This window comes from Peromyscus eremicus, chromosome 5 (genome assembly GCF_949786415.1).
Source record: "Peromyscus eremicus chromosome 5, PerEre_H2_v1, whole genome shotgun sequence".
Classification (NCBI taxonomy): Eukaryota; Metazoa; Chordata; class Mammalia; order Rodentia; family Cricetidae; genus Peromyscus; species Peromyscus eremicus.
Genome location: NC_081420.1, coordinates 133970292 through 133995500, shown reverse-complemented (window position 1 = coordinate 133995500; position 25209 = coordinate 133970292). Strand labels below are relative to the sequence as shown.

Below are 25209 nucleotides of genomic sequence, written 5' to 3'. Positions count from 1 at the left end.
TAATTGCTGGAGGCTGCCTAGTGCTTAGGGACTGTCCCTTTGTAGCGGTAAAGTTCCCCTTTACCAGGCCCTTGCACATCAGAGGAAGAGGACATTCAATGGCAGTCTTGCCATGCTGGGGGTCAAACCTTTGGGAGTATCCCCAGGGACAGCCTGAACCTTGGCTTCCAAGATGTAAAATTCAGAGAATGTCTACACTGTCCGAATCTTTTAGTAGGCCAGGAGAAGCTGCACACTGACCACTAACCCGTGGTACGCACAGCCCAACCACTCAGCTCCAAAAGCCAGACCAATTCTAGGACATTCTTGGTACCAGCCAAACAGAGGCCAAAGAGTCTTCTAAGAAGGCAGATTAGGGCCAAGGGTGCTTATGGGGAGAGACCTGCATGCCTGATGCAACTTACAGGGCTAGACTATCCATCTCTTCAAAGATTATGTGATTTGGGGGAAATCCTCTCCTCGGTATTTATTCTTATCATTTGGCTTTAGATTGGGGTGTTTAGACTTTAAGAGTGTTATGGACATTTTCGCACCAGATCTGGGGAAGGTGATGGGTGGGTATCTTTTGGACAGGCACTCCCAGCGCCTCTGGGGTCCCACTACCTTCTGCTCCAGACGGGTACTGGAACCGCACTTCAGGCTCCCTCCGTCTAGGGCAAGGCGCACAGTTCAGTGGCAGCCCCTGCAGGGCGAACGTGGAGTTTCCAAAGGCTTTGGCTGCAAGAGAATCCTCTTCGACTTCGGAGTCTCTGGGGACCAGGAGTCGCCTGATGGAGATGGGCTGTCTGGGAATCATGTGGCACTCGGGACTTTGTGCCCTGGGCGGGGTTGAGGGAGCACTTTCGACAGCGCTGGCTGCTGCAGTGTGAGCCAAGGACCAGATTCGGGGTTTCTGGCCGCTTGGGTAGTGCACGATCATTGTGGGGCCACTTGGCTCTGTTGTAATGAAGTCAGCTTCTCTTGACCGCGGAGCCTCAGTGAAGGAGAAGCGGGGTACCGCCAGGCCGCACTCTCTGCTCTCCAAACGGCTCTCTTGAGCGGCACAGGGCACAGGCAGGGACCGCACGCTCTTCGGAAAATCTGCCAGCCTGCGGGATGCTGAGACTGCTGCCTCCTCTTCTTCTGCTTCCTCCTCGTCCTCCTCTTCCTCCAGGTCTTCTAGGTCACTCAGTCGCAGCCCCTGGGCCTCCTGGCTGGCAGTAGCGTCTGTAGGAAATCAAGAAAGAGTGAGAAAAGCATAGTACCCTAGGGAAACTCGCAGGAGGGTCCTACCCAGAGAAGCTTTTAGCGAGTGGCGCTCCGCACTTTAGTGTTCTCGCCACCCGCCACCCGCCACCCGCCACCCGCCACCCGCCACCCGCAGCTCTCCCTAGAGCTGGCTGCTGGCCCCAGGGGAAGAATTCCCCACATTGCCCTGCTTGCCCCGACTCTCTGATCTCCTGGAGTAGCCAAGGAAAGGCTACTTTGCACTGCTGGAGTCCCTCAGTTATAAAACGGGGAAGGACACTTTTCTTTCAACTTTAGCACCCACAGCGACTGGTGTCGTGTTATTTAATCCAGCAAATGTTCACGTGTGCAGAGCATCATTTCGACCTGAGACATTTAGAACTACGGCAGTAAAATGTCTTCTAGGGGAGGTGACCTTCTAGAGGAATTGGCAAGAACAAAGTGCAGAAAATTTTCTTACAGCGATAAACATGGGAAGCGAGCAAAACCGAACTAGGAAGGGACTATCCGGTGCAAAGGCCCTGGGGTTTGCACTGCACCCAGGGACAAGGATAATTGGAGCATTAGACAATCGTAGCACAGATGGCTTTGGATCCGGTGTTTAACGTCTTAAGGAACCTGCCAGGTGGGCTGGTGACTTGTTTGTACCTTTGGTGTCTTCGGCCAGGCAGCCCAGAGAGTCTTCGCCTTTCCTCTCCTCCCCACCTTTGTTCTTGGGCGCCCACGTCATCTTGTTCTCCTTCTTGAGGCGCCGGCGCGCGTTGGCGAACCAGGTGGATACCTGGGTGAGGGTCATCTTGGTGATGATGGCCAGCATGATCTTCTCGCCCTTGGTGGGGTACGGGTTCTTGCGGTGCTCGTGGAGCCAGGCCTTGAGTGCACTGGTGCTCTCTCTGGTGGCGTTCTTCCTGCGGCCAGCACTGCTCAACTCCACTCCAGCATACCTGTGGGCAGACAGGGCTCAAATTCCAGGCCGGCAACCAGGGGCTTGGCCAGTAGAAAGCCCAGGCGCCTGGAAATTGAGTTCTGCTCCCCCCTTCTTTCACCAGGGAGAGGGTAGAGATGGGGGATGATCAAAGGAGGCCAGCCACCATGCTCCCCTTTTCTCACCTGTCATACTGGTACTGCCCCAGAGTTGGCTCATAGGGGTAATAGGCCCCTGGCTGGGTCAGGCTGGGGGTAAAGTTTCCTGCAGGATCCTTAAACTCGTACTGAGGACTCTGGTGTGAGGGGAAAAGAGAATTCAGGACTACACAGGAGAAGGACACAGGTGACTGTATAGATCAACACCCCAGTACCACCCGTTGCAATGGCTGTACAGTGTTGGGTACAGCCATTTAATACTCTGTGCCTCAGTTTCTCCCTGACTAAGATTGAGGCAATAAAGTCATGCTGGTAGAGTACTTAGTAGAGTCCCAGGGACAAGACAAGCAGTGACAGTGAGTGGCTATCAGCTACCATGATGGCTGCAGCTTCTGGATTCCTCACCACACATACACCTATTGGGCCCCTTCCCAGCAGACTATTCCTGGCCCTTGGCATTCTTGTGATTTGGGGTAAGTTATTTGAACTCTACACCTCAACTATTCACCTGTAAGTCAAGAATAATGATGATTTGCCTACCTTGCAGAATTAAAAAGGTTATAGACATTTTCTCAGCAGTGTGGAGTTTTGCAAACTGTAAAGTGCTGTGAACTTGAATTTTTCCTAACTCAGTATGTCTGTCCCATACAGATTTTCTCGGGACAAGGCCACAGTAGAGTTCATCTGTGCTGATTGCCTATATTCCCAAGCCCCAATGTTAACTGAGCAGTCCCAGGCCCCACCCCATCACTCACCAGTGCACCACACAGTGGGGATGGCTCTGGGCCATAGGGCAGGTACCCAGGGTAGCTCTGGGCAGCTGCATAGGGTGCTCCATAGATGCCCAAGGCAGCACCCAGCTCTGGCCGAGCACTGCCCAGCAGCCGACTGTCATAGGGTGTACAGCAAAGAGCAGAGGCAGAGGTGGAGGCTGAGGCCACATCTGACACTGATCGTGGGGCAGTTTCACAGCAAGTGGCACTGGAACTTGCAGACACCAGAAACTACAAAAACACGAAAGGAGTCACTAGAAGTTAAAAATCCAGACACACCAACTACTGGTTCTAGCCAGAGGAGGGTACCAAGGAAGCTTGGTACCTTCATTCCTTCCTTCTAGTAACCAGATACCACCAGGTTCAGAAACTCCGCTGACTGCTGGGATGGGGATTCTCTGATGGCAACTTACCCAAATTGCGCTTACAGATGCAACCAGGCCATCTTTAAGTCTTCATAGTCCCAGACAGCTTGTGGAGATAGGACCAAATCTCTAACCCCCCACCCCCCACCGCCATCCCCCCGCCCCGAGGGATTCTACAAAGGCACGGTTAGAAGTTAGCTTCAAGACCATCACCAGCATCTCACTCCCGTCCCCATTGTACTAAAAGGATATCCACCTAAGATCAGAATAGGAGACTTGCAGCAGGTCAAAGGTCGACCTGATACTAAACCCCAAGGGGGGAAAAATACATATATACTGAGCACTCTGTTGGAGAAATGGAGGACAGTGGTGGGCATCCTCAGAATTCTCCCGGGAAATCCTCACCACTGCACAACATCCTGGTCTGGAAACCGGAGGGATGCTAAAGCAGAGAGCTCAGGCCAGCCCAAGAAAGGAGTGCGATCAGAACCGAGGTCAACAGATGAGCGATGCGGTGCCAGCGCTCTGACCTGGAGCGCATTTGTTTTCTCCTGAGAGTCCACTGGCCACCTCACGAATCTGTGTAAGGGAAGCCCTGACTGCAAGATCCCCCAGATCCCACCCGCCTCTGCGCAGAGAGCAAGGTTAGAGTGCCCGTGTTTTCAGGTGGCACTCAGGAGTGAAAGCTCTAGGTCTGGCATGCGGATGTCAGAGGGTGCGGTGGACAGTTCCCAGTCCTTGCTCCTAGCTTCCCTTGTGTCACCGAGAGGAGGAAACTCAGGGGTCAGCGCGCGCGCAGCAGGCATCTTCCCCCTTGTTGCGCCCCCCCCCTCCCCCAATAAGGCACTACTCACCTGGGATGCGCCGCCATACGGGTGTCCAAAGGGCGGGAAGGCCATAGCAGCTGGCCGTCTGGGACCGCTCTCCCTCTTTTCTTCTGAGTCGTTCGCTCAGTTCAGCTGTTCTATGACCCCAGCCGAGCGGCTTCTGGTTTCCTTACAGGACTGCAGGTGTTCGGCGCCAGTTCCTTGGCCCGCTAAGAGGGAATGGAGGCAGAGCCAAAGGCAGCCCAGCTGCCGAGCCCTGAGCTTGGGAAGGCACCCCTGCGGCCGGTGGGGTCCTGAAGGCAGAGGGGCCCATGGATCGGCAGAGTTAGGAAGAAGGCGCAGGGTATCAAAGGCGCGCGATGGCGAGGTGAGGTGCGGCGCGGCGCAGAGCTGTGAGGCTCCAGAGGTGTCCCAGTCCAAGGTGGCCAGAGGCTCAATGTGACGTCACGGTAATCCCGGGCCGCGAGAGGGGACCGCGGGCCCCGGGGCCCCGGGCCACCGAGCGTGCCAGGGGCAGCCAGCCCGTGTACGCGCGCGCACACTCAGACACTCTTGCTCCGCGAGGTTTGTGCAGCGGGCGAGGAACGTCAAAAACCCTGACCCTCTGCTCGCCGCTAGATCCTACCAGCTTTCGCCTCCAGCTCACGCGCGCGCGCACACACACAGACCCTCTCCAAATTCCCCGGGAGAAGTGCGAGATGCGCCTCCCTGCGCGCCGCGCGGGCCCAGGGCGCAGCGTGCTCGCCTCCTCCCCTGCGGCCCCGAGGAGGCGAGAGGCAAGCGGGGCGGCGAGGGAAGAGAGAATACAAAAGAAGAGCCCGGAGGAAAGTGGGGGAGTCAGACAAGGGGGGAGAAGAAGGAGGGAGAGGAGAGATGAGGAGTCTGATGGCGAGGGGTGGGGGAGTGCGGTGAGTGAGGGCTGGGCGGAGGCAGAGCCGGAGCAGGTGGAGGAGAGAAGCGGCTCGCGGGACCAACCTCCAACCATCTCCGCCTCTCTGCTACACCAAAGTTTGTTGGATCCGCCGGCCCCGGGCTCATAGGGTTGGACCAGCTCCGGGCAGCTTTGGTGGAGCCCATCTTTGTCCTTGGGGATCTGACTTGGGTTTTAGTTTCCCCAAACCATTGGCTAATTCCAGCCCTGGCCAGGCCCTTGACCCCTGGCGTGTCTCTGCAGGGGTCTGACCCCGGGCTAGGCAGACGAGCACCCCCTCCAGACCAAGGTGCAGCATCCGTTAGAGAGCTCCCATAGACGAGCCAAGTTTACTCGCTGGTATCTGTAGGCTGCCAGCCAAAAGTCTGGGCCATCTCCTCCAAAGGCCAGGCTTGGCTGCCTCCCGAGCGCCGCCTGCGGTGTCCGCCCAGAGCCTGAAAGACCGACGAAGGCAACAGGGTCCGGCTGCAACTGCTGCGCTCCTCTAGGGGTGGCGCTGGCGAGCCACAGTGGAGAGCTGTGGACGGAGCTGCGCCAGGGACACCCAGCTGGGCCCAGCGGTGTAAGAAACCCCTTGCTGGGCTTCTCAAAAGAACATGGATTCCCCCGGGGGTGTGTGTGCGGGGGGGGGGGGGTGGGTACGGAGGCGGAGGCGTTACTTGCCTGTCTCTTGGACAAGGGATGCCAGTTCGCAAGTGCTATAGATTTTGCACACTTGCAGACCGACACCCTTCCAGAGACTCCAACATGGGACTAGAAGACTAAGATACAGAAGGGACTTGCAGACTGGCGATGACAGGTCTTAGGTGGCGCTGCTGCGGCACCAGGTGGAGTTTGCAAACCAGAAAGCCTTTCCTTTTAGTCACGCGGTCACAGTACAGTGCATTTGACAGTTTTTGGACAGTCCTAGATCTTTGCTACACCTCCTCCAGGCGTGGTGGAGGCTTGCTCAAGGACAAGAGCAAATCTGTCTGTCTGTCTATCTGTCTGTCTATCTATCTATCTATCTATCATCTATCTATCTATCTATCTATCTATCTATCTATCTATCTATCTATCTATCTACTTATCTTCCCATTGAAACTCGAGACGTCGAGACCCAGAGGGTACTGACAGCTGGGGTTCTTGCCCAGCAGAGATATCTCAGCACCAGAGGCAAGGTTGAGGTCCCGGGCGGGAAACTCCTCGTGCAAGCTTGCCTCTGGCCTCTGGCCCGGTAGGCCATCCCAGTGACCTCTTTACAATGACACCTTGGCTCAGCACCTGCTCACCTCTCCCAGCTTATGCAGAAGAGACAAGGAGCTTAAACAGGCCACAACGCACACAGGAGTCTGCAAACCCAGCTGCTACCACAGCCTGTGGTTACCTCGGAGAAACCTTGCTGTCAAACTGGGAGAGGCCTGGTTAGGAAAAGAATTACAGTCGTTGCCAGATTGACTTAGCGATAAAAAGTCACAGTAATAAATAGATCCCTTGATTTTTCAAAACGCACTTTGGAGCAATTCACCCCTTTATAGCTTGGATATCTCTAAGCTCTCTCACTCTCTCTTTTAAAGTAGGAATTGGAAAAATTTCATTAAATTAGTCCCCTGGGGAAGATTACTACTAATTAATTAATTGCAAACATTTCCAGAGGGAAGGTATGTCAATTGTAAAGTAATAAAATTAGATAGTTGAAATACTTACTCAGCAACTTTGATTGCCCATTCATTCCTAAGCAGAGGATTTTTTTTTTTTTTTTGACAGAAAAATGGGGATGGTGCTGGAAAAAAAGCATTAGCCCTGTCCCTTGGTGATATTGTGAAATAGAAACTACCTTATAGGATTTATTGATTTTCCACTGATTTATAAAGCCCTCCATGGTGTCAATGCTATGTGTAGGGGACTCTGGGCCTACCTCTTGTCTTTGCTCTAGGATGTGAGAAAGCCAACAGGAATTTGAAAAGAAAACTCAAAACCAGTGGCAAAACAAATTGGGACACAGGACTGACCATAGTACAGCATTTTCCTTCTGTTGTGGGAGTGGGTAATACACGTGGAGCGTGCTCTCTGTTACAGTTCTTTACCTGCTGTTTTCAGAGTTGCTTTATGGTTCGGTGGCTTTTATTAGAATGAATCCTGGAGAGGAAGGCTGTCCCTGTCCTCTCTATTTTCACTACCTTAAGAGACCCTGGTTTAATGTAGCCTTCCCAGGGACAGGGTGTAAGTTGAACAAAGCCCCCTGTCTTAATGGCGCTTCGTTATTAGAACACACCTTGAATATTTAGTGGTAGTCCCTAAAATTTATTGTTATGAGATATGCCTCATAAAAAAACAAAAGCAGCAATTTAAGCCAATATCCACCTCTGGCAGAACCCTCATGGGCAGAGACATCTCTTTCTTGGAATTTCTGATTCAGGAATTCTATAGAGTTTACTTTCTTCTTCCTCTGTTTCCAGACTCTCACTTCTATAGCCTGGTGCTCTGGGCTCCTCCATCATGTCAGCTTTTCATTGCTTTGTTCAATGCTGATTAATTTATTTTCAGGGGAAAAATCCCCAATTGTATATGTGTGCTTATAGAATTTTATTGAAGCAACTAAATAAACCCATCAAATACACAACCCCCTCCCCAGTTATATTTAAGGGAGTCAACAAAAACCACTCAGTGTCTCTTGGAAAAAAAATGATATTGGTTTTTTTTTGTGTGTGTGTGTGTATGATATTGTGCAACGTGTCTGTTAGTTCTTCTAGCTGCTCAGTAAAACTAATAGGAAACAAAGTGCACGGAGGCCCGTTTGGACCACAGAGAACTCTAATCCACAGCGTTCATTTGAAGTTCCTATTGCTCCCTTTAAAGCACACTGGCAATCTTGAGCAAGGCCAGTAAAGGATGTGTCTTTGACAATAGCTTGAGAAGACTACTCCGAAAAGGGGAAAGACAAGTGAAACAGGAAAACCAAACCATCCTGTAGTGTTTGGATTTCAAACTGCCCACGATTTCCTAGTGATTTACACAAAAGACCAAGGCTCACCAGGAGGCAAAGAGTAACCCCAAATTAGCTTTAAAGGTCTCAAATCACAGATAGAGTGAGTGAGCTCAGGGGCACAATGACATAGTTGAGACTATACTTAAAATACATTTTTTAAAAGTATGGAGTATTTTTAGTGACTGTTTTGAACTGAGAAGAATGAAGTTTCCTCCAATCTATGCATGAATGAACAAGTGCATCTGGACAGATGCATACATAATTTATACTGATCAGTCACCGCAGGTCTCCCCGAGTAAAGCCGAAATGAACACTAATTGTTTTGACGGAAGTAGTGTGCATGGCATCTGATAGAGAAACGCAGCGCGCCCCTGCCTTGCCTGAATACATATTGTCAACAGAAAAGCTGGCATCAGGAGAGGAAAAGAAAAAGGCAGTAATTCCCAGGCGAGGGCGTGAAGCAGCCCCTCTGGAAGAGGGCAAAGAGGAAGGATTAACTTCTTAGAGACAGTATAAAACTCGACTGGATGCAGAGAGCCTGGTTTGCAAGCATTGTGTCTAGCTTAGTGCTAAAACCAATAGCTGGATAATAAGAGTCTAATTCTTTTGTATTCTGTGAGCTCGGGAGCATTCCTAGACACCTCCGATTTATCTTATTAGAGGCTCCTGAGAAGAACACTGAGAGGTGAGAAGAAGGTCCAAGATGTCACCGAGCCAAACAGATGACAGAGGAGAGGTCATCATGCCGACCTCTCGATTTGGGTCTTCCTGTAAAAGTGTATTTTACATGCATAAAGTCAGATACAGTCAGGAGAGGTTGCTGACTCCAGCTGAACTGCGAATTCGCAGTTAATGCCTCCTGACGACAGTGCAATTTAGTAGAGAAAAATCTGAGAAGATGCCGCGGTGAGCCAACACATTCCAGGAGGCTTCTGCGTGTGTCCTGTTGGTCTGTCATATGAAAGGGTTTACTGACACAATAACTGGGGAGTTTTAAAAATTTGATGTGGCTCATTCATTAAGGTAGTGAACAGCAGTCAGAGTCAGCTGTAATTGAAGAGCGTGTGAAAACAAGAGAAGAGGGAGGAGAAAAGAAAGGCCCTCTTGAAGCAATGCACTGATGACTGCCTCTGTATGACTGTCCTGATTTAAAAACAGCAATGGAATTTAGCAACTGATTCTGTTCTCCAAGAGGAGGTTTTTTAATCTTTGATTTGGGGGCCTCTAAGCTGGGTTCGCTATATTAACGTTGCGCTTTCCCAACAGTCTCCGTATAGAGCATGTCTTGATTATTTTTTTGTCCTGTGTATGTTGACATCTTTCGAGTGATAGGATTAGGCGTCTGCTCTGGCTTCAAGGAATTAAGCCTTAAAGTAAATAGCAGATGTATGGATTTGAAAGCTGGAGAACAGATTTTGAAGCCAAAGTCTTTGGCAAAGAAATGCAAGTAAGCAACGGAGACTTAAAGAGACAACCTGTAGGGACCCCAGCATAAGACTCTGTGTTCTTTTTCCCTTTGTGATGGGGTCCGGGGATGGTCCTTGAGTGTACAGTAAGGGAGCAGCATAGTGTCAAGACAAATGAGAAAAGGAAGCACTGCATTTTGGGCTTCGACTACAGAAGGGGTAGGATACAGTTTTCGCAGAAGGCTGGCTAAGGTAGCATTTACTAGGATGGTATTTTGTTATTCTTGACCCTAAAGGGTTTTACCACCGTAGAAAGTAAGACTTCAGTTAAAATTGTGAGCAAGTTGTAGTTGTATGTACCTAACTGGTGGCATTCTCTCAGAGTGCCCTTTCCTTAGATTTCCAGGATGAAAGCTGGGCATTAAGCTGGGCATGGCAGTGCATGGGTAGAATCACAGTACTTGGAGGCTGAGGCAGGAAGCTTGCTAGTTCGAAGGGTACATGCTAAGACAGTGTCAAGGAAACTCAAAAATACAAAAATAATCAAACAAAAGGCTCAGATTTTTAGAGCTGGCCTGAAGCCTCCTCTCTGGTGTGGCCTGAGGTTTGCTACTTTAGGAAAGGGGAGGTTTTGAGAAGCCACTCACTGGGCAAAGTAATTTATCACAAATGTTCACAAATCAATAAAGATATGGGAAGTATTATTTTTACAGAAAAAGAGAGAGAGAGAAACACATGAAACATGCCCATTAAGGCATGGTTGTTCTAAAACCTGTGTGTCTACATGGGTCTGCAATTAAAAACACTCTGGCAATAAATCTCCTTGCAGTCTCCTTTAATGCTTTTAACTTTTCTGAAGGTTCAAATTGGTATCCCAAAAATGTGCCAGGACGTTCACAAGGTATTTTATAGACTCATAAATAAATATGGCAATTAATCTATGCTATATTTCCTTCATATTTGATGACAATTTATTATGGCGTTCACCCATTCCGTGCACAAAAACTCTAATGCACTTAAAATCGGATTTCAAACCAAACATTTTATGGGAAAATATAGTATTGATCATCCATTTAAAGATATCATGAAGATGATTCATAACCTGCTGTAAAAAAAGATCTCATGAGGCTCTTACAAATGAGTAGGCTGGTGTGAGAGTCTATTCATAAAAGCAAGGCTAGGTCGACTCCTCTTGTTTCCTTCATCTATCTCTGAGTTTTTCCAGCACTGATTGCTTTTGCATGCTGCTGTTTCATAAGAAAAGCCCCCTCCTATGACATTTTTCATAGTGACACAGGTTGTGGGATTTCACGGAGCCTTTTCTTCCTGCTGCAATTTTATGCTGACATTCTGTCTGCAGAAAGAGTTTGAGGGGCCTCTGTCACTTGGGCGCTTACCAGGTTTTTGGGTGGGGGCGAGGCCTGCCTTAGCACTTGTCTCATTGTTGTGACAAAATGCCATGCCGGACAGAGTGACTTGAAGCAGGGAGGGCTCGTGTTTCTCTCACTGTTAGAGGGTACAGTCCATCATGGCTTGGTGGTGAGAGCAGCACTTGCTGTGGCAGGAGTGTGAGGTAGCTGTCTCCATCGTCAGCAAGGGGAGGAGAGACAGAGAGACAAAGAAGATGAATGTTGGTGCTCAGCTCGCTTGCTGTTTTACTTGTATTTTTATTCAGTCAAGGCTTTCCAGCCCATGCAGTGGTACCACCCACACCCAAGGTGGCTCTCCCCTCCTCAGCTAACCCTCTCTGGAAACACCCTCACTCGCACACACATCTGGAGGTGCATCTTCTAGGTGATTCTAGATCCAGCTTAGCTGATCATGAAGATGGCCCCTCAGTCTCCATCATGCTTGTTAGTTATCGGCCAGCAGTGTCATATCTGTGAACTCACCCCAGCATGGCCCATGGGTTCTATAAGTTATTAACTATCTCTTACACACATGTACTTCAAGACAGAAGGAGAATATAAGAGAATCTGAGGTTGCTGGCCCCTTTCTTCAAGGAGCACACAGCTTATGAGGGCAGAAGGACGCAGATGTTTGTTCAACAGATGTTTACTGGGTGTCTACTAAATACCAAGGCGCCTAGGAAACTAGGATTCATCATTGAACAGAAGCATAGTTTCACCCATGTTAAATACTTTGAAATCAGCCTGGCCCCATCCAGCACCATAGTAACTTGGGAGAAACACCTAGTAGTTACTGAATACACAGAGGTCTCTAAACATGACAGTATATATGTTTTGTGTCACCCTCACTTAGATCCTCCACCATGCAGTTATTGAGCATTTGTTAAGAAGTCCTGAGTCGGGACGAGAGGTTTAGTGATGAGCCAGACAGTTAGACTCACCCCCACCCACCGTAACCAGTCTCAGAGTTTAGCAATAGTCCCTACCGGAAGAGTAAACAGAATGTGCTGCATTTTATAGCTTCTGCCCACAAATGCTTCTTCGTTTGTCCAAGCTGTTTTGTTTCTGTGTTTGGCTTCTCTAATGTTTTATGTCTATGGAATACCAAGTATTTGCAGAGAAAATGAGAGAGTTGGGGGTGTTTTGTCTCCTTCTCAGCTGATATTGTGAACTCTTGACTGCAGTGGATGACTAGTGCCCCCTGTAGTGTCTAATGGGTGACACCTTTCAGCAGCATGCTCCTCCATGTGGAGGACAGAATACACCACGGTGTAACTTTAAGGCATTGGTCCCTTGGTTACTTCGAATCCGTGCACAGCATTTCTATTCACCACTTCATGCCTTGCCCTCTTGTATTCTCCGAGTCACTCTGGACAAGGTTCTTATTCTCTCTGTACAGATGAACAGAAACACGTTCAGGAAGCTTAAGCCATGGACTCGGATCATGAAACTGAGCAGCATCAGAGACAAGCCTGGGACCTTGGGTGTTTGAATTGCTCCCTGGTCCACTTACAGGACTCAGCATCTTTTGTGAAACAGTATAAACACCTTAATAAAGGTCAAAGTTTGGAGTTGCAAAGACACTTTTGTAGACAGCATAGCAGCCCCTTCGACCACTGGGAAAGGGCAGCTTACTCTGCTAATTTCATTTGCAATTGGACTCTCTCTAGCAGTGTTAAAGTTCCATGAGCCACCACGTTCTGCTGGCTCAGGCTTGCTCCTGCCATGACTCCCAGAAAGAAAGAGAGCTTGCCATGTTCATCACAGTGCCCAGGGCCACTTTATCTACAGTGTAGACTCTCCAGCAGCACCTGGTCACGTGCAGTTCTGAACCCCTCCATCCTAGACCCGGTGTCCTATAGACAAGGTGTCCAGGTTTGCTGGAGGCTCTCACTGTCTTTGTCTGCAGGGATGGGGGCAAAGGGGATAATGACTGTCCTGTGCTGAGAGAAAATAGACGTGACAAAGACAGTATGAAATACACAGGGCAGGATTACTCCATCCATAGAGGCTGAAGAACATAAAGCATCTCCTGTGTCACTCAGGCTGGAGGGCAGGGATAGAGCAGAGGGGAAACCTGTGATGATAATTATGAAATATAAATTTATACACATATTATGGGAGCCTTGAGAGTGGACAGAAACCACTAAAACCCTTTTACATTATCAATACCACAGGGATCTGGAAAGGCAGGAGAGGGATTAAGGGCATCTTTCTGACTCAAAACTAATTTATAACTGTGGATGATGTGGTCAACAGTGAAGGGAGCACCGATGTACAGGATTTCACTGTAGAAGTTCAGTGTGAGTGTTGAGAGGTCCTGGCCTTGCCTGTAAACATGTGATTATGAACACAAGTAGCCAGGCTTGAAGGGAGTCAAGTACAGGGCTCTGGCACCCAATCCAGCCCTGACTAAGCTTTTGATCACCTGGTGCTCAAAACCCGTCTGCTGCCTGTGAACATGGACTGTCTAGGAAGTTTTTTCTTTTTCTTTCTTTTCTTTTCTTTTCTTTTCTTTTCTTTTCTTTTCTTTTATTTTCTTTTCTCTTCTCTTCTCTTCTCTCCTCTTTTCCTTTCTCTCTCTCTCTTTCTCTCTCTCTCTCTCTCTCTCTCTCTCTCTTTTCTTTCCTTCTTTTTGACTGAGGCTTACTGTGTAGGGTAGGTTAGCCTAAAACTTGCTAAGCTGGGCTTGAACTCTCAATCTTCCTGCCTCTACCTCCTGCATACTGGAACTACAAGCCTACCCTCCCATGCCCAATGCTGTAAAGATCCTCCTGCCCTGAGTGAATCATCAATATCTTTAGAAGCTCCAGAAACCCTTGTTCTGTGGGACTCTGACCAAGTCTTCAATGGGACCAGTTTCTCCATTCCAGAAAGCTGTAAAGAAAAAGGCCAAAGTGGTTGAAATGAGGACACCCATCCAAATGTGGTTACCCCTGCCTGTCACTTGTTGGGGTAACCTTAGGCAGTCATGGACACTGCCTCCTTTGCTAGGGAAGAAAAAAGTATGTTATGTCTTCCACTTCTGGTTAATCAGACTTAGGAGAAATCTACAAGAAAGATTTGGGGAAAGCATGTGTTTTTAAGATAAAAGAGGACATAGTCACTGATGTGAAAAAAAAAGATATGACTGAAGCTACAACACTCATTCATCCTTTCCATCCATCCATCTGTCTATCCAGTTATCTGTCCATCCATTCATCAATCCATGAATCATCCATCTGTCTATTCAGTCATTCATCTATCTACCCACTGACCCATTCATTCATTTAACTACCCACCCACCCTCTTGTTATCCATCTATCTGTTTACTTATCTACCCTTCCATCCATGCATCGTCTATCCACTCATCTGTCTATCTGTCCATCCTCCCATCTTTCTCCTTTTTCCTCCCTCTCTTCCTCCTTTCATCCATCCATGTTCCTCTAGCACCTGTTCTGCATTGGTTAAGGTTTTAGAGTGCCCGGAGGTAGCTGTGAACAGAAGACAAAGTGCCCATTCACGGAGATGGCATGGCAAAAGATGAATGATAAGCAGGTAGACAGGTAAGACGCACAGGTGTTAGATGAAGACAAATTCTGTGGAGAGAAAAGTAAAGCAAAGAAAGCTCATTACCAGGAGCAGAAGAAGATGCTTGTCCAGAAGTCCTGGAACTGGGGAGCCAGCAAGCCACTGTTCCTGCTCTCCTAACTACGGAAGACAAACTGGTTTTGCTCCAGTCTCTGTTAATTTGGTTTTCCATTACTTATGGCTGATGGATTCTTGAGAAAGTGTAGTAGGGGTGAAAAGAGACAAATAAGTCATCTGATTATTTTATCCCCACTTCCCAGTGGCACGGACTCGTAGCAGATTCTTGGCCGACTTCCAGAAATCTTCCATGTTAGCACAAGCCATATAAGTATGAGCTGTATACACAAGCTCCCCATTTCTACATGCACACTCACATGCCTGCACTCTCTGTCTAGGATGGTTGGGATCCTGCATGTGAACAGCCATTATTACCTAACATGGCAAAGAAGCAACCTGACCACTCACTAGCTATATTACCCTGAACATGTTAGCCTTTAGGTTTTGATTTCCCTCTCAGAGAAGTAAGGATAATAAGTCATGCATGCAGGTTTACTACGATAATTTACTAAGTTACTATATAAAGCATATAGAACTGTGCTCAGTACATTGTAAACAGGCAGACATGTAATTTTACATGCTACGAGTGTCATTAGATCTCACTAACAGGCACAGAGATAGCCCTCTTTTTGTCACCTGTGTCTCAGTCCTCAGGATAGAGGACACAGGTAACTTTCCTTAGCTGTTCTTGATGGAGGACCACAGTCTCTACTGAAGCTGCCCGACAGCAAACAGGATGGCCTGCTCAGATGGGGGGGCTTCTTTCTTCTTTGCTATCCTTCTCCTTAAACACTTTCCTTTCTGGCTATATATACACTCTGCAGACTTATCCCTTCAGGGAAAAGCGTACACACAGGGCAACCTTGATAAGATCCTGAGTTAAGAGCTCAGTTAAGCTGCTCTTCTAAGGGGCCTGGGTTTTATTCTCAACATCCACATGCTGGCTCACAGTCTTCTGTAACTCCAGTTCCAGAGGACCCGATGCCCCCACCTCCTTTGGCCTCTGTAGGTACCAGGCATGTATGTGGTGCACAGACATACATGCAGCCCAAACACTCATACACATCAAATAAAATAATTTTTATCTTAAAAATAAAAATAAAGGAACTGACTCTACCTAAACTTTTCTTCCACAAGGTCACATCTCTTTAAATAAACCTAGAAGTCCTCTTTGCAGAGAGATGCATGATAAGATAATTTGGCATCATTAATCTTTGAAGAAGGAGGTATTTAAATAGCAATCAGTCCAAAGGGAGGTGGCACATTAAATAACTCAGAATCATAATACAAGGAGGAAAATACGCACCAAGGCAACAGCAGCAGCTAATCCTGAGTAATCATGCCTTAGAGATACAGCTAAAGATCAAGAAGTGATCTGACAGAGACTGACTAGTTGGAGTTCTCGTCAGAGGGGAGGCATTCCTGGCAGTAAGCCATGCAAATTCACGAGGCCTAGAATTTAGGGACTACTACAGTAAGATTGATGGGGTGAGAAAGAACCAGAGAAGGAGATTGCATTGGACGGAGAAGGGGAATGGGTTTCCATTGAGTCACCAGCCACAGTCCTTCTGGGCAGAACAGAGACAGTGTCTTGTAGAATTCTCCACTCTTGCTCAGGCCCATGTGCTCAGCTTTGTACCTGCCCAACCATCTAGTTACACCATTCCACAGTGGGCTCAGCTATTGGATTCGGGGGAAGAATAAAGAGTGCAAGACATGGGCGACAGGGGGCTGAAGATGACATATATGTGGCGAGGGTGTGTGGGGTTAGAATAGGTATTAGTCAAGATTATTTGGGCTGCAAGAGCAGCAGATGCTGGTTCATTTCTGCTAGATGAGAAAGCTCTATTCAAAGAGTGGTGGGGCAAAAGGGCAAGCCAGACATTCCGAATTGGAAGCCAGATCCAAAGATCTCAGTGAGAGGCCACAGGGTTCCCTCCAGGGAACCTCCATTAAGAAGACTTAGCCCACTATTAATAAGAGCCATATTCCTGAGAGAGAGACAGAGACAGAGAGAGAGAGAGAGAGAGAGAGAGAGAGAGAGAGAGAGAGAGAGAGAGAGAGAGAGAGAGAATATGATTGGAGCATCCTTTTCTGGATCAGTATTGTTGTGATTAAATCAATCACCATCCTGTGGTGGAGGTGATGGCCCAAACTTGGGTTGGAGGGACACACTATGGGCCAAGGAGACCCCTCTCTGGATCCAAAATGGCAGGCCCAGGGCATCATTTGTTGAACTTCGGAAAGGGACAGCCTCCAATAATACAGCAGAACAGACCTCCATTGAAAGCTTGGCATGTGGGCAGCTAGCACTACACTGGCTGGACCCAAGCCCTAAGAAAGTTGGCCTTCATGATTTATGAAGGCAACAGGGAGCCAGCAAATCTATCGAGCACATGTGAAATATTTCAAGTGAAGCACGTGGGAACTGGAGCAGGTCTCCGCGAAGATGGATTTACATCTGGTAATAAAATCCCAACCCTAGGAACCTTTGCACTCAGGTCTGGATTTTGTCTGCATCTTAAAGCTTTCGTAAGTGTGTAAGAGCATGGACTTGGTAGAGGTTGCAGTTTCTCTTGCGTGCTCCCCTGGGGATGGGGCTGCCAGGACAAGGTTGGGAGACTACTGCCTTTCATTAGTTGCTTTGAGTATGTTCCATCTCTTGGCATCATGGTCTGTCTCATGGGTGATGTAGTTTTGACCTTGGAAAACTCCAGTGACCTCACCTATGGGGAAGACATTCCTAATGACTCAGACTTTTTCTGAAACACTAAATCTATAACATATCTGAAAGCGTTTTGTGAGCAAATGCCATTAGTTAGTGTTTGGGAGACAGAAAGCCCTAGCGTTAGGCTTTCTGCTGGGCAAAGTGCTTCACTTATTTGAGACTCTACTTCCTCTCTCTCATCTGTTAGGTCGGGGAGGGGGTGGGTGGGTGCGGGGTGGTAATAGTGCCCATCTCATGGCGTTATTGTGAGGTTTACATGGAAACACACCTGTCTTGTGTAGTATGAGAACATAAACAGTGCAGGAGGATGATTTCCAAGTCCCTTAGATAGGTTCAAGAAGGCAAATCTAACACTCACAGCAGGCACGGGTCTCCCGGGGACTAACTGGTCTTTGGAACCTGTTTGTGAAAGCTCTTTCTACCTACACACGCTTCTTTAATCCCGAGGACGATGTTCTCGTGAGCTTGTAATGAGATGATGTCTGAAAACGGTTTCTCTCCATATAAAAATTCTAGATGGGCAGCAGCAGCGATGGCAGCCATAATGGGCAGAGCTGTGATGGTCATGGCTGTGTCTGCAAGGAACCCACAGTCCGTGCTATAGTTCCAATAGGCACCCTGAGATACTGTCTGCCTTACCGCTTCTGACCTTACCCGGTATTGTCACAGTGTGGTCTCCTGGAATGAGCCTGAGCCCACATTTGCATGTGATTCCAGCTCTGACACTTCAGGGTAAAATTCTTGACCTGCACTAGCCTTTGTGTCCCAATCTTTAATTGGAAATAATACTGTGAATTAGTTACGGTGCATATACCTGGACAGCTGAGAATTTAATAAGGACTCAAGAAATACTAGCAGTTGCTGTTTTTTTTTTTTTTTTTTTTTAAGATAATACTCTAGATTATTCTGTGTTCCCAGTGCTTGGCTCTGTATTTGTGAGATGGAATGAAGGGAAACGGTGCCCTCAGAAAGCACTTCTGATGGGATTTGAGGTGTTTGTGTATTTTGAATTACTTCAGGCTTATGCAGAAACTTGGATTTAACCAAAATAAAATGTCGACTGTCTGTCATCCGTCGAGTGCTGCTTAGGCTTTTTGATTCTTGGCCAATTATTATCACTGTTTGGGTGAGGACCCTTAGGACTGGTTGTATTTCTGATTCCTCTACCCACTCCTCTTCCCATGTCAGGCATATTGGTGACGTACATGAAATATATAATGTGATGTGTGTTTTTAATTTATGTGCATTGATTTATATTAAAAATTTTGCTGTTTTCCCCTTTTCCCATGAAGCATTTCATTTTCGCAACCTGCCCATATTCCTCTTTGTACACCTAATTTATTGTTCCTTCCTACTGTCTAATATTCCACGTAGTCACTTTTTATTAACCAGAAAATTGAATTACAGGAGCTCTTCTCTTCCCCAGCCAAGTCTGCTACGCTAGAGATGTTGTCTTTATTTTGTGCCGGGTAAATCAGTCATTAAATTATGACCTCACGACGCTGTAACAGCAGTGATGGTCGTGCACGCCCACTTAGTCATGTTGAGAATTACAGGGGGACAGAACTAAAAACAGACTCTTTGATTTTTGCGCCCATGTTGTTGGTATGTGTGCTCCTGTGCATGTATGCTCTTGGCTATATTGTACTTTCTGGTGTCTTAAATAAATATTCCAATTTACATAATTGAAGTGAATTTCCATGGTGCATGAAAATATAAACTCAGGGCTACTATGTCAATTAGAACAATTCATATCCTACAGCCAAAACAGCCTTGAGTGGAGAGGAAGGTAATCTATATTCAAGTTTTACTTCTGCCTCTTGCTAGCTGAGTGATTTTGCCAAGCCATTTAACCTCTTTGACGAGGTGGAGAATAGTAAATAGTGGGGTCTCACAGCACTGAGATGACATAGCAATTAGGCACTCGGCAGAAACATGGCACAGTATCTGCATTTCACTTAGTTTCAAATGTGGAATTCAAGACTGTGATGTCAGTTAACGCTGAGCACCTGCTCTGAAGCGGCTTCTCCTTCGGTACCCATACAAGGTATGACTGAGTTGGACACAGCCTCATGCTCTTTTCCTTTGCCATTCCAGGAGGCCACTCCCAGCAAACTAGAGCCTTCTTGCCCCCTCAAACATTTTATTTGCATTCCTGATTCAGGTACTGAGCTGGGTCCACTGAGGGGTAGAGCAGAAATGGATGTATTACCGGCCATGTTCTCAGACAGCCCGATGTCAAGCAGTGGTCACATTCACTGAACTCTGAAACAACTCAAAGGACAGTGTCCCCATGCAGTATCGCAGAGCTAAGGGGCCACAGGACTGGGACACAGATCCACAGCTGTGCATCACTGACAGTGACAACTTCCTGGAGCTAATGATATTGTCATCAAGGTCAGAGGCATTTGGGGAAGCACACAGGCAGTTAAGGTCATTTGAGGTAAGAGGAAAAGAATAGTCAGTTTAAGATATGAGAAGCACAAAGTATGTGAGGAAGTCACTCATCCCTGCTTAGTTCAGGTGCAGGACTGTGAAACAAGGGCCCCCAACATGTACAGCCTAGAAGTCTTCCTTCTGCTGCTGTTGCTTTTATCAGTACCATTGTTAGTACTGATGGATACACGTTGAGCATTTGTGATGTTCCAAGTACTGTGCTAAACACGCTAGAGACATGGTGTCATTTGATAATCATAAATACCATCTGTACGCAGGGTAGGTGGTGGCAGGGAAGGTGACAGAAGGCTGAAACAGGAGGACTGCTGTAAGGCGGAGGTCAGCCTGGTCTACATAGTGAGTTCCGGGATAGCCTGGGCTACACAAAGAGATCCTGTCTTAGAGATACACAAACCAAGCCAACCAAAGAAAAGCCCTCTAACTCTTCACAGTTGTGTGTCAGTTGTTGAACACGCCACTCACAAACCTGACTGTTTATTGTTTGTTACTACTGAAGAGCTGGGCCAGCCTTGGCTCACTGATGTGCCTGCCCAAGGTGAGAAGGTCAGTATGGGCATGGCTGGGCTTCACATCCTTTCAGACATACCAGAGCCTGCTCATCCACCTCTGGGAGCAGGATCTGAGGTAGAGATAGGGATTTCGCAAAGCCCCTTGACATTTAGGCTTAGTTTGGACCTTGTCTCTTCTCTTACGTTCTGCTAGTTTGATGTGTTCGGTCCAGATTCCAGGAATGTGGCAATGGACTTCCTATTTTGAGAGAAGCTGCTGAAAGCCCCCTATCACCAGTCTATCACAAGTTGTAACTCCTATTTACTACCCGGTTGGGTTTGTTATTAATTTTTTTAATTGTGATTAAACCCAGTTCTTAACAGATGCTAGGTAAGCACTCTGCCACAAAGCTCATCCCGAGCCCTTAGTAAATTTCCTTTTAGGTAAAGCCCCACTAAGTGACTCAGGCTGGCTTGGAACTGTTGAGCTTCTTGCTTAAGCCTCCTGAGTAGCTGGGATGACAGGCATGTACCACCATGTCTGACCTTTTCTTCATATTAAACATACAGGGACTATGGCTTAAAGGGGTTGAGTGTCCTTCCCAAGTTCACATTAACTGCCAAGGGGAGAGCCAGGATTCAGACTTGGCTTAGCAGGTGGTAGGGGCAATAATGATTTTGAGCAAGGGAAAGATGACATCAGCAGAAAAAAAAAAAAAAAAAAAAAAGATCGGAAGGGAAGGGAAGTGCCATGGCTAAATTCCAGCACTGTGGGAATGAAAACTCTTGGTCTTTTGGATGTAAGCACTGCTCTGTTTTCTGCAAATGCACTAAAATCTCAGGGAGCGACACCCCCTGTGCTCCACTTCGTGGTTGGGATGAAAGGCACTCTCGCTGGAGCTGCTTGGCTCTGGACCTTTATCCATATGTGCTTCTCTGCAGGCAAATTCCACTGGCTCGGAGCACCTGGTGACTTGTAAGCCCCTCTGAGTCAAAGGGCCACATCACTTCCAGGAGTCATGATGGTAGTCACCGAAACATCCTAAGCATGGCAGTGACCATAGGCAGAGCACCCAAGAGACTCTTAATTCTAGGGTGGGCCCAGTGTCTCCTCACCCTACCTGCCACCAATATGAGGGCTGGGCATGAGAACATGGGACCCCTCTTGGAGATAGAGGCAAACCTGAGGCCCAGCCTGAGGACTAGAACTATCCACGGTGAAAAGGTGCAGAGTGGCTGGATTTCCCCCTCTGTTAAGGGGATAGGGGATTTGTAAGCCAAGGCACTTGGAACTATAGTCAGAAGTTTTCTCTGGTCTTGCCCAGCCCTGCGATACCTTAGTCACTTATAAAATAATTACTCAGAGGCTTAATATTATTTACAAACTGTATGGCCTAAGGCAGGCCTCTTGCTATCTAGCTCTTATATCTTAAATTAACCCATTTCTATTAATCTATGTTTTGTCACATGACTGTGGCATTACCGGTTTGCTGGCATCTTGCTTCTCTTTGGTGGCGGCTGGCGTCTCTCCTTCTCCCCTTTCTTCTCTCTGTATATCTGCTTGGATTTCCCGCCTGCCTCTAAGCTGCCTTCAATGGGCCAATGCAGCTTTATTTGTCGACCAATCAGAGCAACAGATATTCACAGCATATAGAAAAACATCCCACAGCACAAAACTTACAAACTCAGAACCCAGTCTGTCATTTGGAGGAAATTATTAGAAGGTCAGAGACAAAATAAACCCAAAGCTGAGTTCTGTACCCACTTCCATTCTGTAAGAAACATTAGACAAGAGACTTCATCTGTCAGGGCTACAATTCCCTCATCACAAGATGAAGAAGATCATAGTCTCCTCTCAGGATTATCAGTGGAAAATTTTTTTCCTTTTTTTTAATAAATATTTTTATTTTATAATTAATTTAATTTTACATATCAGCCATGGATTCCCTTGTCCTCCCTCCTCCCACCCCCCCAGGATTCCCCCCCAATCCACTCCCCATTTCTACCTCCTCCAAGGCAAGGTCTCCCCTGGGGAGTCAGCCCAGCCTGGTAGATTCAGTCGAGGCAGGTCCTGTCCCCTCCTCCCTGTACCAAGGCTGAGCACAGTGTCTCAGCATAGGCCCTAGGTTCCAAACAGCCAGCTCATGCACCAAGGACAGGTCCTGGTCCCACTACCTGGGGGCCTCCTAAACAGTTCAAGCTAATCAACTGTCTCATTTATCCAGAGGGCCTGGTCCAGTTCCATGGGGGCTCCTCAGCTATTGGTTCACCGTTCATGTGTTTCTGCTAGTTTGGCTATTTGTCCCTGTGCTTTTTCCAATCATGGTTTCAATATCTCTTGCTCATAGAATCCTTCCTCTATCTCACCTATTGGACTCCTGGAGCTCCACCTGGGGCCTGGCCATGGATCTCTGCATCTGCTTCCATCAGTCACTGGATGAGAGTTCTATTATGACAGGTAGGGTGTTCGGCCATCTGATCACCAGAGTAGGTCAGCTTGGGCATTCTCTCAGCCATTGCCAGTAGTCTATAGTGGAGGTATCTTTGTGGATTTCTGGGGACCTCTCTAGCACTCTGCTTCTTCCTATTCCCCTGGGGTCTTCACTTATCATGGTATCTCTTTCCTTGTTCTCCCACTCTGTTCCTGATCCAGCTGGGAACTCCTGCTCCCCTAAGCTCTCTTTCCCCCGACCCTTGCCCTCCATTACCCCTTTTGAGACAGGGTTTCTCTGTGTTGTTTTGTTGCCTGTCCTGGAGCTCGCTCTGTAGACCAGGCTGGCCTCAAACTCACAGAGATCCACCTGGCTCTGCCTCCCAAGTGCTGGGATTAAAGTCATGCACCACCACTGGCTGGCTATCATTGGAAATTTTTAATGTGTGTGTGCACACATGCACATGTGTGGGGGTCTGAGGACAATTTTTGAGTCATTTCTCTCCTTATACCATATGGGTCCTGGGGAGCAAACTCAGATCATCAAACTTGGCAGCAAGCCTCTGTACCTGCTAAGCTATCTCAGTGGCCCACCATGTGAAACTTTGAGCTATGCCGTGGAGGTTCCCTAATAGCTGAATGGTCCAGAACAGGGATGGAGGGAAAGGACTTTCAAGTCTCACAAAGCTGCTCAAGACAGCATCTGTTCGTGACAGGCCTGACCATCAGCACTTCGACTGACCCTGCAGTCACAACCTCTCTGCCTGCTACTGCTCTGCCCCTTCCAGGAGACCCACTGGAACTGTGGTTCTTCGAAACGGCTTTGCACTGAAATCGTGAAGAGTGTCACACACATTGGCTCCCAGGTCCACCCTTAGGTGAATCAGTTCAGAACATCTGGAGGTGTGGGCACAGACATCAGCATTTTTAAAAGCTCCTTAGCACAGCTGAGACTAGGGTTAGGTGAATGAGTTACCTTGGCTGCAAAAACGCAAGGACACACTCAGTCTGTGGTCAGCTTTGTTCCTCATTTGCCTGGAGTGAGCCTTTCTTTAAAGGCCACACACGAGGAACTCCCTGGGTTTATCTGGTCATAGCCTGCTCCACGGCAGAGTCCAGTGTCCAGAGACAGTTTTAGGAATTGGGAAAAATATGAGTTTGCATCATGTATTTATGGCTACAAAAGTAGTGTGACCCCTACCTATCCTCCTGTCTGTCTTTCTTTACCCCTGACCCCCTGTTACTTCCCTGATGGGCAGAATGGACTGTTGAGCCACAGACTGTCAGATCATCACAGTGCTCACCAAATAATGAGTCCTGAGGGCCCGTGAGTTCAAAAGACTCACTTTCTTAAGTGAATAGATTAGAACCTTTTCTTGACTTTTCTCTGGGATAGCCCTCTGTGTCTCTCAAAAACTTGCCAAGATTTCCCCCCCAATATCTCTGGCTATTTATTCCAGAAGGCAGGCCTCTGCCTTCATTAAAACAAAAGAAAAGCAACTCCCAAAACTCTGCTCTCTAATCTCTGATCATTTATGACAGGTCCCCACATAAACTGCTTTGGCTTAAAAAGTTTTGACACCTCACTAAGTCTGAGGTGGTGTGATGGTTTAAATGAAAATACCCCCTATAGGCTCATAGGGAGTGGTACTGTTAGGAGGTGTGGCCTTGTTGGAGGAAATATATCACTGGGGGTGGGCTTTGAGGTTCAAGAAGCTCAAGCCAGGTCTAGTGGCCAATTCTCTCTTCCTGCCAATCCAGATGTAGAACTCTCAGCTGTCTCTCCAGCACCATGTCTGCCTGCATGCTGCCATGCTTCCCACCATGATGATAATGGACTAAATCTCCGAACTGTAAGCCAGCCCCAATTAAATGTTTTCCTTTATAAGAGTTGCTGTGGTCATGTTGTCTCTTCTCAGCAAGAGAAACCCTAACTAAGACAGGTGGCTAATTTTGGTCATCCACTTGACATACTTAGAAATCAGGAACCTCAGTGAGAAATTGCCTTTATCAAGTTGGCCTGTGGACACGTCTGTTGGGCATTTTCCTGATTGCTAATTGATGTGGGAGAGCCCAGCCCACTATGGGGGGTGCCATTCCTGGGCAGATGGGCCTGAGCTATATAAGAAAGTTACCGGAATAAGCCAGGGAAAGAAAGCCAGTAACTGGCCACATTCTTCAGGGGTCTCTACTTCAGTTCCTGCCTCCAGGTTCATGCCTTGAGCTCTTGCCCAGGCTTCCCTAAACCATAGACTATAATTTATGAGATAGAATTAACCCTCTCCTTCCTCAAGTTGGTTTTGGTCAGTGTTTTATCTCAGTAACAGACACAAACTAGAACAGTGTCTACAAGAAGACTAACCAGCATGGAGACCCACAGTGCTTTTATCCTGTGCCTGTCTCCCTAACTCTCGGTCACCTGCTTAACTCTTCATCATGGCTTGTTAGTCACTCAAAAAATACAAGTATGCTATAAACTGGTGCTACCT

At 47.6% G+C, this 25209-nt stretch overlaps 1 protein-coding gene across 1 annotated transcript; it reads right to left on the bottom strand.

The window, feature by feature from the left end:
- Positions 1–499: 499 nt before the first annotated feature.
- Positions 500–4347, bottom strand: Irx6 (iroquois homeobox 6). Its single transcript, XM_059263100.1, has 5 exons — positions 4303–4347; positions 3066–3314; positions 2338–2447; positions 1876–2171; positions 500–1206 (listed from the first exon to the last, which is right to left on the bottom strand). Exons 1-5 carry the CDS (start codon positions 4345–4347, stop codon positions 500–502), a joined length of 1407 nt encoding a protein of 468 aa, XP_059119083.1.
- Positions 4348–25209: the final 20862 nt, after the last annotated feature.

Coding starts and splice junctions, on each gene's coding strand:
- Irx6 (XM_059263100.1), bottom strand. CDS start 4,347: ATGGCCTTCCCGCCCTTTGGACACCCGTATGGCGGCGCATCCCAG. Junction 3,315..4,302: donor CGTATGGCGGCGCATCCCAG/GTGAGTAGTGCC, acceptor GTGTTTTTGTAG/TTTCTGGTGTCTGCAAGTTC. Junction 2,448..3,065: donor CCCCACTGTGTGGTGCACTG/GTGAGTGATGGG, acceptor CCCTCACACCAG/AGTCCTCAGTACGAGTTTAA.